The sequence below is a fragment of the Doryrhamphus excisus genome, linkage group LG11, assembly GCF_037039965.1.
Source record: "Doryrhamphus excisus strain RoL-2023G ecotype Guam linkage group LG11, RoL_Dexc_Guam_v1.1, whole genome shotgun sequence".
Taxonomy (NCBI): domain Eukaryota; kingdom Metazoa; phylum Chordata; class Actinopteri; order Syngnathiformes; family Syngnathidae; genus Doryrhamphus; species Doryrhamphus excisus.
In genome coordinates, this window is record NC_136367.1 from 15,895,135 (window position 1) to 15,911,100 (window position 15,966).

General features: G+C 40.3%; 1 protein-coding gene across 1 annotated transcript; it reads right to left on the reverse strand.

The window, feature by feature from the left end:
- Nucleotides 1-1,089: 1,089 nt before the first annotated feature.
- Nucleotides 1,090-15,949, reverse strand: kiaa1328 (KIAA1328 ortholog). The gene is made up of 12 exons (XM_058070881.2): nucleotides 15,822-15,949; nucleotides 15,168-15,203; nucleotides 14,835-15,055; nucleotides 14,663-14,763; nucleotides 14,401-14,516; nucleotides 8,504-8,628; nucleotides 7,422-7,771; nucleotides 7,099-7,317; nucleotides 6,813-6,908; nucleotides 6,640-6,731; nucleotides 6,285-6,393; nucleotides 1,090-1,442 (listed from the first exon to the last, which is right to left on the reverse strand). The coding sequence occupies exons 1-12, from the start codon at nucleotides 15,874-15,876 to the stop codon at nucleotides 1,214-1,216; spliced, it is 1,749 nt and encodes a 582-aa protein (XP_057926864.2). The 5' UTR covers nucleotides 15,877-15,949; the 3' UTR covers nucleotides 1,090-1,213.
- Nucleotides 15,950-15,966: the final 17 nt, after the last annotated feature.

Below are 15,966 nucleotides of genomic sequence, written 5' to 3' on the forward strand. Positions count from 1 at the left end.
TGTACCAAACGGAGAAGCCGAAGCTCTCAATTTAACCATCCACCTATCGTCATGAGTTTTGGGTCGTGACTGAAAGAACGAGATTGCAGATACAAGCGGCCGAAATGTGTTTTCTCCATAGGGTGGCTGGACTCAGATATAGATAGGGTCAGTCTCAGCCATTCGAGAACTCAGAGCTCCTCTCTCACATCTTGAGGAGCCAGTGGAGGTGGCTGGGCATCTAATCCAAATGCCTCCTGGACACCTCCCTGATGAGGTATTCTGAGCATACCGAGCAGAGGAGACGCTGGGGTAGACCTAGGACACACCAGAGGAATTATTCTTTGGTGTGTCCCCCCAGTGTTTGATGTGATAGCTATTTGCCTCAAATACTGAGCATCCAAAACATGCTCAGTGGATGACATACCTGGTAATTATGGTGAATTATGTTGAAAAAGTGGGATTGTGTACAGGTCCTTATAACATGGGGCCGTGCATTATCATGTTCACTGCAAATTTGTAGAGTTGAAAAATCTGGAGTTAAACTAAAAAGAGTGAATTTTTGGAGTTTATTTTTTAACCCTAACTACCACGTGTACTACCAGGAGTACTACCAGGCAGTGTCATTTTTTGGAAGTTGATTTCCTGGTTGTTCAGGGGCCTGCACGGACACACCCCCAGAGTTGGTGAGTAATTTTTTTTTCTTGTATTACCCACCGCATGTGGTTCACAAAAGCTCTTGTTGCATCCGGTAAACGTTTTTTGCTCAGTCTGTTGATAAAAACTACTTAGCGTTCGCTAACAACCTTTCTGTTCATAATTCACCGTTCCTGAAAATGTATGAATTGTTAAATAAATCTGTTGTACACACAAAAAAAAGAGTTAATATTAATATCAACTCCATTCCAGAGTCACATTTGACTCTCTAAAGAGTAGTATTTTAATACCAAGAAGAGTTCAGTTTTAACTCCGAATGGGGTTAAAAGATCAACTCCAAAATCAGAGTTATATTAACTCTCCTGTGGAGTCAATGGATGGTCACGCATGTACACTCAGATTGAGTTGATTTTAACTCACAGGCAGTTGAATTACAAGTTTATTGGTATACAAAAAAAACATAAGAGTAGTTCACTCAAAAACATCTTCATTGGTAATTAAAGTGAACAAAATAAAGTCACATTAGACATTTACAAAGTCAAAATAAAAAAAAAGTTCTTAAAATGTGTTATTCTAGTCAACAAATAAAGAAAATATCCTCCAATATCTGACTTTCTTCTAAGTCCTGTTGGTGACTGAGAGGATAAGGCGCCATGGGGGTACGCAGGCTTCTGCAGACTGATTTGGGGGTAGTCGGGATTGCTCCACGTTGCAATGTTTTGGCCTTTCGGGCTGACGGTTTGCATTGCTCACACGCCGAAACCGGACTAAATATGTCCAATAATTCAACTAAGGAAAAGTCCAGCCTGGGGAGGAAAAAAAAAAAAAGAATGCGCTTGTTTGATTCAACACACAGTACTTTCTTTCTGCAGAGGCATTTTAGGAGCACTGCTCATCTTATTGCTTGCCGAATTATGGACTGATCCCTAACAAGCGGCTTTAAAAAGCTAAAAGCACCGGTGCGCCCTAGCAGACATACACAATTTAATATAGGTGCGTGAGAGGAAAAACTGCAATAGAACCTTCTTGCCTGGAACAGAAAAAAAGGGGACTGTGCAGTGAAATAAATAAACCAAAACGAAGGAGATTAGGCTAATAGAGATTCAATCCCTCAGTCTGTCTGGCTTGTTAAATTATTCAGTATACGAAGACTGGAACGACGGCCACTCAAAATACAAAACATGAATTCTTCAAAGCATGCTCCACTGAAGTTGCTAACATAATTCTCTGCTAGTTTAAAGCCGCATACATTTGCATCACATGCAGCACTGCACACAGCTCTCCCGTGGGACCGCGCTTGGTATGCACTTGTTGATATGCATGCGTACGGTCAGCGGACCAGACATGATAGCGGAGCATCCAACTGAATGTTCATATGGAGGCTGTTTTTTTCCAAGTTGAAAAGTTGCAGAAAAACCTTGGAACTGTTTTGGGAAATTGTCCTCGTGTTGTAGTATTAGGAGGGTTAAATCAAGTGAGGCCCGGATAGATAACGTTACACAAACCCACAGCTCACTAAGTTAATGTGTTTTCCTCATTTGGTTTCCTGCCTGTCAACAGGCAGAAGGGGGAGACTGAGCAAAAGTGAGAGTGAGTGGCCAACAGAGGGAGAGAGACGGAAAGCTTGGAAGCGAGAGCAGCTTTGTGGATAGAAGAAGGCGGCGAGGGAAGGAGGGGGAGGGACTTTGGCTGGGTTCCGTCTCGCGAAATGTGAAAATTTGCATTTTTATTTGTTGATTTATTTAACGGACAGGGCTCTCAAACAGCCATCCATCAACAAACGACATGCTGGTAATGAATAATGCATCACTTAACGGCGGTCACAATCTATAACAAGGGGTGGGGAGAGTGGGTGGGTGGGGGTATGCGTACAGTTTGGTCAAAGTGCTAGGGGAGCGTGGGCGGGGGGTGAAAAGGGTGGCATAAGGCAGGAAAGAATGCCAATAGAGTTTCAGAAGGTTTATACTTTGTGAGGTTACAGTTTGAGGTGCACCCAGATGTTAATATATGATGGGTGCAAACCTGCAGTCAAAGTCTTTTGAAGCATGATAAACTCCAAAACTGTTTTGCTTTTTCTTTGGCTTTTTGTGGGTGCTTCTTTTATGTAGAAGTAGAAGGACGTAGAAGTGTAGTAGTGTGATGATCATCTCAGTCATCAGAGCTACACTAAGTGTAGGTAGAATTGCAAGGTTTATAGTGTTGTGTGTCAATTATACAATTTATGCGAGGTTAGCAGGCCTGTTAGCGTCTTTATTCATGCTTGAACAATGCTGGTGCAAACCTGCAGTCAGTCTTTTGAAGCATGATAAACTAAAGTGTTTTGCTTTTTCTTTGGCTTTTTGTGGGTGCTTCTTTTATGTAGAAGTAGAAGGAAGTAGAAGTGTAGTAGTGTGACGATCATCTCAGTTATCAGAGCTACACTGATTGCAAGGTTTATAGTGTTGTGTGTCAATCAGTTATACAATTTATGCGAGGTTGGCCTGTTAGCGTCTTTATTCATGCTTGAACAATGCTGGTGCCAACAACTCATATAGAGGTCTGCACACAAATAAATATTACAGTTAGTAGTAGTATTTCAAATCGAAGAACCAGTGTCTAAAAGAAAATTAATGGCAGGTTTTATTCTGCAAATGCAATATTCAGGTTTTCTTCTCATTTAGTTGGATAAAAAAAAAACGTCAATAAAACTCCTCTGCATGCCTTCTTAGTTTTCACTCTTTCATTAAAGATAGCCATTTCATCCCGGCGCCCTCATTCATTTGCAGTCCAAACAGTACAATAGTGGGTGTGGGGGACCCTATAATGGCCACTGCATATATACTGCATGTCAATTTCCAGACCAATCAATAGCAGGCGGGCAATGGCAGGAAAGATGGAGATGAGATGGGCGGGTATGTTGGAACTGTCTCATTACTAACTGGCACAGGATTCATGAAAGGATTAAGAAGGTCACGTCATGTTAACCCCCAGCTTTGTTTGGCAATTTGCACATCAAGATTAAATGGGTTAAGATAAGATTGTCCCGAGAGGAGCATTGTTGCTGGGTGAAGGTGCTTCATGTACCACGGCAAATGAATTGTGTTTACTGAGCCACTTTTTAACATATCGTATGTGCTAGCTTCTTTCAATGAACAGTGTTACTGTAATTTGTGCTACAGTATGTTGCATGCTGCAATAACATGGTGACAAAGATAACCTGACTAACTTGATTTAGGAGTGCAATATCACATACAGTTACCTATTGTTTTTGCAATGCGCACACATTCACGCTTCAGAATCCACTGCCCCTCAAATTTCTCTAAAAATAGGATCTTATTCGCCATAAGTCTGTAAAAATGTATAAATATGAGGTCATATGGACAACATTCAGTATCTGTTTTAGCCATATGTCAAAAACAGACATATTAAAGCGATACGCCCATATAAGTTGTATTCCAGATCATTCTTCCGTAAGTAAAATGTAAATATCTCATTCAAATCAAAACATTCTGACTAAATAAATGTTTTCTGAGAATCATAAAAAGGCAGAGACAGACCTCCTAATGGCTGGTAGTAAAACAACACAGTCTGAAGCTAAAAGTCCAACAATTTTAATAGGTGTTAGAAGTGCAAATGGGTGGTAATAAGATGTGATACCACGGGTCCCCGACTGGAATTAATAGGCATCTGCTGGAGCTCACAGCTTAATATGGCCCATGCACTGCTTTGTTTAAGAGTTACTCACTAAAAGCTGTAAACATGAAACTGTAAAAAAGACTTAGCTCCAGCTTTCTTTGTGCTGGAGAACATCATATAGAGTCGATACTGCATCTCTTTACACCTGGCACTAACATTAGCAGATTCTAGAAAATCTGATAAATGAGAAAGACAAATGGAATTTCATTAAAGATGATAAACGCAATAAAACAGATTTGCAGCAGCACCGCATTTACTCGGAAACAAGAAAACGCATATGAACTTGGAATAGACAACCAAATGATCTGTAAAGTATTAGCCCGAATTCCGTGTTTTGTTTATACACAGCTAGATAGACTGTGTTGGGATATCATGCGCTATGTGCTCCATGTATCACAATCAATATCGCAGTGACTTACTCAATGGATGGTCCGGTCCAGCTGGTGTGGGGCATTTTTTCCAGTTTATTTTGAGTAGGTGGAAAAAATGTTTCCATCACCGTCGGGTTTGTTTGTGCTAACAATTCTTCATTTGTATGTCACACTCCATTTTTGTCAGTAAGCTCCACATTTACGCCACTAAGTCATGCCAGTGTAATTGACTTGCCCCCCGCCCCATCTGCTACGAAGTTTCACTCCCTCTCTCAGCTTCTAAAAGCTGTAGCTCATTCTCAGTTAATTCAGGCTTAAAAGGATAAGATTTTGGATCCTCATTTGTCCGAAAACAGTCACGCTGCTGTTGTTGACGAAACATTACAAAGGTAATGTTCAAAATGATTAAAATACAGCAAAATACTTAAATAATGTGTTTTATCATGAATATACCTGTTACAGCATGAATATAAAACCATAAAACGTTGAGGCTTTTTAGAGGGCTTTGTAGTGTAAATAGGCGTGTCACATGACGTGCATTTTTAGCTCCCTCATGGGAAAGCCTTATTTTCTCATGTTTCACCCCCACTCCCTACAAAAAAATAAGTGCAGCTTTTCTTTAAAGTAAAGGTTACACTATTTTTTTGTAAAGTCCGACCTTTCTGCGAATAACACCTTCTCTCAATACCCTTCCCAGATCATTCACGCAATTTCCATTTGTGTCCATCGTAAACCTGCTTCAAATGTTGGCCTTGCATTTTTCCCCATTGCAATGCAATGCTCGCCCTCATACCCCCCCACCCCCCCAAACTTACTTTTAACATCACTGCCTCTTGCCTTCTCCATCTCATTACTGTTGCAGAGAGAGGAGGGAGGGCAGTGTGTGCATCCAGAAGTCTGTTCAATTACACCTGCTGCAAGGTCCCTGCCAGGCGGACTAATGGAACGCAGCATGTCTCCTGACAGGCTGGCCGCAGTGCTAGCAAGCCCAGTAAAAGCTTCATTTAGCATCTTACAGCCAAAAAGTTAGCTGAACTAAGATGTGTCATAATTTGCTTTGGAAAAATTGTAATCTTTGCAAAATCGTGTTTAAAACACTCGGCTGTTATTTAAATGCACGTCAATACTCTTCCTGTAAAACGATTGAAAGTTCACACAGAAGTCCAATGACCGCCTCAGTGATTAAGTCACATGTTCCCTCCAGGTCTTTATGCTGATGTATATTGATTTCTAATACAAATTTGTCATGACTCATTATATAGGAATTTCACCATTAAACACCCAAACAGATGGGAAGTAGAACAAATATGGGTCAAATGCCATCAAGTAATTGCCATCCTGCCATTCTGTTAAACAACACACACACACAAAAGACATTATTATGGAATTACTTATTTCTTGAATAATGAAATTGTGACCCAAATACATACTTAATTTATATAGAACTTCATTTGAATATACTCATACTTATATGCATTTAAATATAACCATCAATTATGTTTGACCTTACTGAAACGTTTCTGCCAGCTTTATGTAAGATTATGCAACTTACCATTCATTTTGACAGTGCAAATTTCTGAATACAGGTTTGAATGTATTTACCTATTTTCAGGTGTCTTTTGTGTCACAGGTACCATGGTGAGCTTCACGGGATTTGCAGGCAACCCTACAGGTGATGTGGCTGTGTCCTTTTTTGACTGCACCGAGACTTCTGTTCAGCAATGCAAGATAGAGGGTGTGAGTAAACAACTCTCATTGCAACACACGCCAGATAGCTTGTATTTGTCTCTGTGAAAAGTTAACATACAATACCTTGGCAGTGGTACTACCTATTTGTTCTGTCTTCCAGAATATGTTTCATTTTTTGTTTTTAGTTGTGTAACTCAATTAATTTGGTGAGATAAACTATTTGGAGATAAGCATCAAAATGCATTCCATATCAAGTGAAAAAACTCACCACAAGAGTGAAGAATTTTGTCCAGCGGTGCAGTTTGTGAACCACGTTCTTGTAAACACTGCTGTGCAGGGCGATTCTCTGTGCCACGGACACTGCAGACATTAGGCCCACCAGCAGCAATTTTCAGTCGTACACTTGTGGATTTCATTGTGTGAATGGATAAGTGTGTCTACCTGGAGGGTAGATTTTGGTTGCGAGGAGAGTCTGGCTGTTGCGTTGCCTCATTTGCGGTTGAGCTGCTGAGTTTAGATTGGCAAGCTTCTTGAAACCTAGTACAAAAATAAATTAATTAACCATAAATATAAATGAACTTGATAATTTTGCCGGCCTCCATATATTGCCATGTGCATGTGCAGGAGGTTGTTTTGTAAATAAAAAAGTAAAAATCCTAATTGTATCAAAATTAGGTCAATAGTATCTACGGTAATTCTGTTACCTTTGGTTTTTGGCTCGACCCACCTTTTACTGTCAAGGCGTGACTGGCACAACTGCTCATTCTGTCTGCGGAGCCTCGCCTCCTGATCAGCCAGCCGTGCCTGCAGCTTCTCTTGCTCCATCTCCAAGTGCATCTTTTGCAGCAGCAGCTGGTGCCTCTTCTCCTCCCAATCCTCTCGACCCAGTAGAGGGCTAGTAAGAGCTTCCTTGGCCTCAGCAGCCAAGCTATTCTCACCATGGTGCCTGTATGGAAGTCTCATTATAGTATTATTTGTTTAATATTAACTGATTTGCATCTTTAAACTTCATAAAGTTTTGAGTGCACACTTTTACAAGCTCAACAGTACCTTTGGATAAAGGTGTTCTGGCAGCTACTGTCAAGGGAATGGCCATTAGTTCTGCGTTGCTGGGTGCCATATCCACTGTCTTGGAAAGTGCCTTGATTGGGGCGCAATTCGCATTCCCTTGTCTGAATTCTATGCTGATTGATTTGCTCATCAGGGGGACAGACCTCATCATCAAAGGAAATGGGGGTAGGGATCCTGACAGTTTGCAAGGCTCTTGTTCTTCCACTATTTCTCCTGTGCACTTGAGGCTGTTGCGCTGAAGTAGCGGCAAGACCGAGGTACGAGCCATCAAACAGTGGGCCATTAGCTTGGCTAGTAGTTCTGCTGGGGGCTTCTTGATTGCTGAGCACCTGGACAAAAAATAAAAAGAACAATTAATGCTTTTTGACCAATTCAGACGGTCTCTGAAAAATTGATGGGAGTATTTCAGCCAAACGATGAGTCTGCTTCATAACCCATACACCGTGATGTAGAGCTGGGCCAAAAGTGGGATTTATCAGTGTTGAATTATGCACCATTCACACACTTCATTTCCACGTTTGTGCAGTAAAATGTTGCTAAAATGCATTTTTTTTAAGTACATTTTCTTAGAGTATATGCACACAATTACAATGACGTGTGCCGTACGGCTTACAATATCCTGTTTAGACCTGACAGAGGCAGAAGATTAAGAGGCCAATTTTCAACTGAGCATTACTGGCAGGTAAACCAAGGTCAGGCACATTATGAGATAAACATAAGGAGGAAAAGCCCATCTTAGAGTTGACTAGGGTAGAGAGAGTGTGACTCATTTGCTGAGGGTCAGGGAGCAGACAAACACACATTATTCAGAGCCACAGCGGGACAATGAGGTTGGCCATGTCATCTATTCTATCTCCAGATGCTTAGGCTGAAGAGTGTCTTCCCTTCTTAGGTGTGACCTTGAAAGAGTTTTACTGTGCTGTAATCATATCGAACCAAGTGACTTCAGGGGACTTTTACAGTCAATTGATATGCATTATTTTGGCACTTAGCCATAAATGAGCTGTTGCATGAGGTCTCAGAGAGTGCTTTAGCAGCACATCAAGTCTAGTGTGTTTTACCTTATAGTGAGCTTGTGCCTGGCTAAGCTCAGCAATGGACTGGTTGAGCTTCATTTGTTGCTGAGAAAGGTACTGTTGGTAGAGCCCGAGCAGCTCCTGGCACTCTCTGTACTGCTGCTGAAGGTCTTAGTGTATCAAGGGTTAAGAAAAAGACGAGTATAAACACAATCAAACATGTCTTCAACTACAGTACTGAGCTGACCGGAGCCACTGTGAAGAGCAGAGGTCGGAAACAAACACAGGCGTTAACATTGCTGATTAAATAATATGGACAATGTTCATATAAAAAGTGTGTTTCGCTATCATGCTGACTTGGCTTCAAAAAGTGTCTGCTTTTAAAAGGTCACTCGATGTAGATCAGCCGTTTTTGTGAAGGAAAATGTTCCCCAAGGGGGAAAAGAAATACAGCTGGTAGATTTACTAGACAACTCAAATGAAACCATTGTCTCTTCAATCACAGAGATGCCAGCTATTGACAATCAAAATCACAAAATCATTTTTTTTCAGCGGGACCATTGCATACACAGCGCTATTAACATCTTTAAAAATGATTTGACAACAAACACAGACCTTTGTCACGTCAACATTCTTATTTGTACTGACCTCCATGCTCGGCGTCTACACCAAGACTAATTGGTGCAAAATGCATGAAACAATGATTTATTTTCTGACTTGTACCGCTTTATTGATAGCTTTTGTTACTTTCACACCAATTTATGTCCTGAGTCTGCCTATGATTGAAGATTTTAAGTGTGCAAACTACATCAGAACTTACAGTAGCACAAACACAATTACAAAAAGGACACAGAACAAGTGGACAATAAATGGTGTATTTGGATTAATAAATCAGGAGCATTTATACCGTGCAGATCATACTGGGAGTTGTACTACTTTCCCGAGAGCCTCCTGTAGAAATCAGTAGTGCTGGCATCTCTGCAATCAGTTACAGGTCTGGGAATGTACAGACAGATCGAAAAAGGGGCCAGAAAAATCAGAGTTGCTGTTATGGCACAGAATTTTCACCATCTGGTTCGATCCATGCTGTGCTGAGCTGAGCTGTGCAGCGCCGCGCCCGGCTGACTGCCAGACAGAGAGTTGGCAGACACAAGAAAACTAATCTGGAGCGGAACTACTGCTGCGCCTCAGGAGCCCACTAATGACAGTGGCACCACCGCACCACACCAGCACATACAAAGATAATGAGCATGAGCTACACACAGACAAACTCATACATATTCTATAATCAACCTCTGTCTTGCTCTGCCTTTCTAGGACACACACACACACACACACAGAGCACCATTTCCCCACCTGCACTTACACTCCCAAATAAAAGCACGCTGTACACACACACACACACACACACACACTCCCACCCAAGCTGACCATAAAGTGTGTTTCCTCCAGGCCATATCTTTTTATTATGGTGGCCCTGCTACCCCAGCTGATGAGTTTCTCAGCATCCGTTTAAAAAAAAAAAAAGCCCAGATATTAAGAGGAAATCAAAGTTCAAAGTAGACTCGTATTGAAGAAATAGTTGGCAGAGCACTCCATAAGGAAACACACTTTGGTTGTTAGAGGACTTCAATCAGGTTGAGGAAATGAAATGGAGGGAAAGGGAAAAGAGGGGAGACAACTTTGAAATGAGGACCAGACACAAGACAAATGCAATGCTGCAGCTCCCATAAACATTGAGAAATGCGAGGAAACACTTTGATTGAACCCCCCCCCCCCCATCTAACTAAGGCGCCTCCCCCCCGGCACTGATAATGTCTATGAAAGTCTTGCTCTATGGAAGGCTTAAGGACATCACAAGGACATCACATCATGTAAACCGTTGCTGGGAGGTCTATTTATGCAGCATGAATAAGGACGGGTCTTGTTGGAGAGATACTGAATATACTCAGTCCGGCTTCTGCAAAATGCATGCTGTTCATATGCCAACATATTTGAATAAAATATAATTTCCACAAGAGTTCTTAACCGTAAAAAGAAAATATACAATACATGGCATTGAATACAAATGGCTGTAGAAGAGACCACACACAAACACTAATACACAATAAAGAATGGCGTATCACTGCGCATCAATGTTCTATTGCTTTACGTCAAATAATGTTCTGCTCGGCATAGTACATGTAGTACCAAACAAGCACTATAGCCAATCTAAACCAAAAGGAGAAATACTAATAATGTTCTACTTCTGTGCCAGATGCTACACAAAACATGCTTTCTCTACAACCTTGGACATCAGCCAAGAGCCAAGTGCTCCACAAGCCTATGGTTTACATCAGAGTTGCGAATTGCCAACAATGACTTATTCCTCCCCACTGGTCCCAAAATACTTAGAATCAAGGGCTTGGGTTGAAGAGGCTTTAGACAGGGCCTGTCAAACTGATTCACTTCCCTGTCAGGCTGAGACTCAAATGAAATTATGAAATCCACTTCAAGGAGGAACAAATTTGCACAGGAGGGGGAGAGAATATTTTAAAGCCTACTTTAGCTCACAGAATCAAACAGATTGAGCCAGAAGCGGAGTGTAGAGCAGAATGGGAGAGAGATTGATGACTAGAAATGTGTTTGTAAGGAAGCAATGATGGGGAATTAATTGAAGCTGACAGCTTGCATAACCTTGTAAGTGCAACTGAACCTAGAGAAAAGTCATCCCTATCAAAGTCACACAAAAAAAAACAATAGGAACAAAGCAAATACAAATAACAAGAAAATAATGACTCAAAATTTATCTTGCGGTCCACAGGTACTAAGCCAAAAGCACTCTCACTAAACACGCCAGTTCATAAAAATGGTGTGCCAAATATCCTAACAATGTGGTGCAGCATTATTTTAGTCAAGAATGCATTATTTCAGCCATTTATATTTCACATTAAGATCTCATTTGGTTAAAATAAACTCTAAATGCATCCCAGACTTAGATGGATGGATGGACATGCTAAATGCTGCATTTATATTACCTTGTAAATGTAAACAAAATACAAGATAACTACAAATAATGAGGAATTGACAAAATCAACATAAAAAACAACCATCAGGGTCACAAATAAATTAAACCACAAACCCTGTAGTGCTGAAAATGTTCATCAGTTATGAAAGGTAATTATATAGCAGGCCAGACGTACCAGGCACCAACTACACAATTTACCAAGTGAAAAGTACTAAATACAATTAAAAAATAGCCCTACAACCCCAACAACTGCTCCGTTCAGCCTGTGTATTTTACAAAAAAATTTGAAATTCTGTTGTTTGGGTTACTAGTAATAAAACTACAATTAATTAATGACATTATGATCATTATTGGGGGGAAAAAAAACATGAAAAACTATTTGAATTGAACCTTAGTTCGGGTGCCTGTGAGAACAAGGTTTTAACATTATTTTTCAGAAAAGTACAATGAACAAATATATAACAATCTATTGCAATATATTAATTTAATTTCTACTACATTGCATTCTTCTGCACTCTGTGTATGCCCCTGCCTCCCCCCCACAGAAACTGAGACTGTATGACTGATAAAATAGCTCACTCCGTTCATGATGTTCTATAAACAAATGTGCCGAAGTGGTGAAGCCAATGCACAGAGTGAACCCTCTTTCTGCTGTTTAGAGGCGGGAGACAAGGGAAATAGATCTTTGTTCGAGATCCAAATGTCAAGGTTTAATTTGATCATGGGTTCATCCGAAACCGATGGATTGAATTTCAATCTCAGCTTCTGATAGCTTATCACAAAAAGCATGGATAAAAGTCCATTTCCACACTGTCCATCCACATTTCCACATTATTATTGTCAGAGAACAAGACAAACAATGGATTCGTTCTAGTAATCACGGAGCACAACATGAAAAATGATTCGGGGGGCACATTCAAACAAGACTTCCCACCTCTCCAAAAGATTACACTAAATGGAATTAGTTGTGGCTCCTGCTGTGCTTTGTGCTTTAATGTACAAAACCCTCTGAAACAAACTGAAATCTGTTCCAAATGTCAGCTGAACATTGAAATATCAAGGTTACCTTTTCCCTCTCATCCTCGGTGGCTTAGAGCTAAAGTTTCGCCCAACATTTCTTACACCCTGTAAACCCTAAACCTCGGTTAGATAAGATAAGCTAAGGCGTAAAAAGGAATTACATTTGACAAGCCTCTCTTTCAGTGTGTTTGCCTTTGGTGTCTCCTTAACCTTTCCGTGAAGTGCCAGAACCTTATCCCCAAGAAGTGTGGTTCATGACTCTTGCTCACACTTTAAAAGACTACGTTATCCCCCCCAGAGGTGCTTGGAACCTAACATTTTTCCCTCTCAAATAGCTTTTAATGGAGTTTAGAACTTTGGTGTAAATGCCAAGTCTGCAAGCCAGAGCACATTTAATTGAGCTGTGCCTTCCTAATTTAACGCACTTCCATTTCCAATCATACAATTTACCAGCAGGGTCAATTACTCTTCATATTTCGCAGCAATTTAGCCTCAACTGATTGCTGTGGTTTAACCTGAGTAGAATTTTAAAGAAGACAGCAGGGTGCACAAGAACATTAGAACATTGTTAGCTACAAATTACTGAATAAACAATGCGCCGGCTTAGTTTGTGTGAGGGCAATTGACATCCTATGCGTATAGGAAAGGTTACAAACACATTCTGAAAAGACACACAACAGTCTTCTTAGCAAATACCAAAGTTAATAGATGCTTTGGAGTTTGGGCCATTGCTCCAACCGTGAAATTGATTTTGTGCACGACAGCAAATAAGCTGCGAGCATTTACAAAAGACAACTGTGGCAGGCGTCAAAAAATTGAAATGAATCTCCACATTTGTCAGCCTCTGGTTGTAGAACTGCGAAGGCCTTAACTAAGACAACACTGCCCCCTGTTGACTCTTTCTATGTTGCCACAGCTTCATGGGGTACATCAGTGAAATGACATGCAATAACAAGATTTTTGTCAAAACAATTTTCCCTTACAAAAATAGTACTGTTCAGCATCCCTTGTAAAAGAATGTATTATTATACCTCTGACCACTGATTGTAAATCTCGTACCTCAATGTGATCAGCGCCCAGAGTGTGCCAACAACACACATTTATTTAAATTACAAAATATTCCTTCCAAGGCCTATCCAGTGCACTGTCACACTCACAACATATTGCTTCACAACTATTAAGAAGGTCATCAATACTTTCTTAATCAGATAATGAAGTGAGTGTGTAAAGAGAGTGAGGGATGAGCCTTGATTTTCTCCCAACCCAGACTTTTGTCATTTGAAACTTGTACCCACTGGTACATCCTCAAGTGACAGGCTGTTTTTAGACTTAGTGTACATCCTTTCGCTATGAAAGGCATTACTGTTTTTTTATTTTCTTTTATATTGGCCGCACTGACGCTCGTCCTGTAAACAGACTCAGATGTACTAAGATCAATTGAGTTACCCTTTAAACAGGAAGAGATTAAAGGCAGAGAATCACAAACCCAATTTTAAAGTGCAAATTTAGCACAGCATGATACACACCCTAGGGATCTTAAGAGATAGCAATAGATTTTTTCCAAATTGCTCGAAGCATCATTACTACGAAGTTACAAGCAAGGACCCCCTGGTTTCCTATAGCAGTGCAGAAAACTTTTGCAATCTCCATAATTCAGGCTCCTTTAATTCTGGCTATGAAACTGTGAAACGATTCAAATGATTACATGAAATTAAATGAAAATGTTAGCAATTTGTAACCATCGTAGTTGGTTTCAGTGCATTCCATAACCCCCTCAGAATTTGAATTAAAAAAAAGCTGGACCTCTCCTTTTGAGGATTACTCATACCTGGATGACAGAGAATCTACAAAGACTTTTAATAACCTCCACACCGGTGTTGTGTTTTGACAATTATTCTTTTTTTAAAAAGGATACTTTCTCTTTCATGTGCTATGACCAAGTTCTGTTGCTCCAGCTGTTGGATCTTGCGCTCGAAATGATCGTGTTCATCTTTAAGGCGCTGCACCGACTCATCCTTCTCCTCACTCACTCTGATAAAAAAAAAGAGAATACAATGCTTATTTAGTGCAAAGTTGCTGCACAAGTGGCCTAATTAAAGCAAGCAGGAGAAAAAGCAATATCTCATATGAGAGGGTATGATTCCATTGACATGGACTCATAACAAGAATTAGACTACCGGGCTAGCTCTTCAATGAGATTTGCAATGCGTCGTTTGTCTTCAGGACAGAGGTCTTTCAGGCCGACCTGGCTCTGGGCTCTGCTAATTTCAGATAGAACCTAAGAGACATGAGGAACACAATGAGTTTAACATTCAGTTCATCCATATTATAGCTAATTGGGGGTCTTACCTGGGGTATTGGGGGTATAGAACCTGATGAAAGGCTGTTGTCTGTGACTGCAGGAGCACTGGCAAAGTGCGATGCTTTTTTATTTAAATAAGAACACTGATCATTATTTAAATAGCAAGCTTTCTTGCCACTTTTTGTTAAAGTGCTGCCTCTGCTTTGCATCTTTTTTTTAATTGTGATAGTTTTGCTGCCTGGTTTGCGAGAGACTGCTTTGTCCACTCCTGAAATTGTGAAAAGATTAGAGGAAGAGAATGCCATACAAGCATACATTAAGTATGATAATGTAACTGAGAAAATGTCAGAAACACTCCCAGCTATAACATCTGGTCTCACCAGGAATGAATGCCAAAGGCTCCTCCTCGTCTGATTCTGTGTAAAAAGCAAAACAGGAGAATATAATTGTTATTATTTTAATAAAGTAAATGATTTTCAGATTTTTCCACTTTCTGTTTCTTAGGGATAGTTAAGTGAGTTGATGACCACACTGTCCTAAATGCTTCGGGGGGGCTGGATAAATGAAGTTTTGCTTTTTTGTTCATAAATGGTGTATCATTGCAGTAACAACCACAAGTCCATTTTTTTGATATGATTGTAATATGATCCAAAATAATAATACTTTACAATTTTTTCGTAGCAACAGCACAATTAAGTGAAATACACAAGATCGATACTACTACCAGGTATATTGCTTGCCTCTCCCTTGTTGCTCACTGTGTGACAAAATAATGTAAACAAAACCAAGTCCGTCGGTACTTATACATATAACTTTACTTTTACTTCAAAACACATAATAACAAACTATCATAATCACTATTATAGTACGACATGCTTTGCTAGTTAGCTTTTACTACTTTGCCAGCTAACTTCCTCTCAAACTTAAACTATAAGATGAGCAGTTTGACGGACCCTGAAAGTTCTACAGACAGGAACCGTGGTTTGAAACTACTGCATTTGTAAGACTGTGTTGAATGATAAAAGTAAACATACCACTATTCGTCCAAAATATTCCAGACTTTCCATGTTTTGTTGCAGCAGCCGCCATGTTGAAACACCCGCCGCAAGTGACAAGGAACCAAACGTTGCTAAGCTCGGGTGGTCCCGCCTCTTAGGTAGAGCTGAGGTTCTGATTGGT

What these genes read in the sequence shown, in the direction of transcription:
- kiaa1328 (XM_058070881.2), bottom strand. Translation starts at nt 15,876, where the DNA reads ATGGCGGCTGCTGCAACAAAACATGGAAAGTCTGGAATATTTTGGACG. An exon ending in CTCATTGAAGAGCTAGCCCG is followed by an intron (nt 14,517 to 14,662) that starts GTAGTCTAATTC and finishes TTTTTTTATCAG; the next exon opens with AGTGAGTGAGGAGAAGGATG. An exon ending in AGGCACAAGCTCACTATAAG is followed by an intron (nt 7,772 to 8,503) that starts GTAAAACACACT and finishes TTTTTTGTCCAG; the next exon opens with GTGCTCAGCAATCAAGAAGC.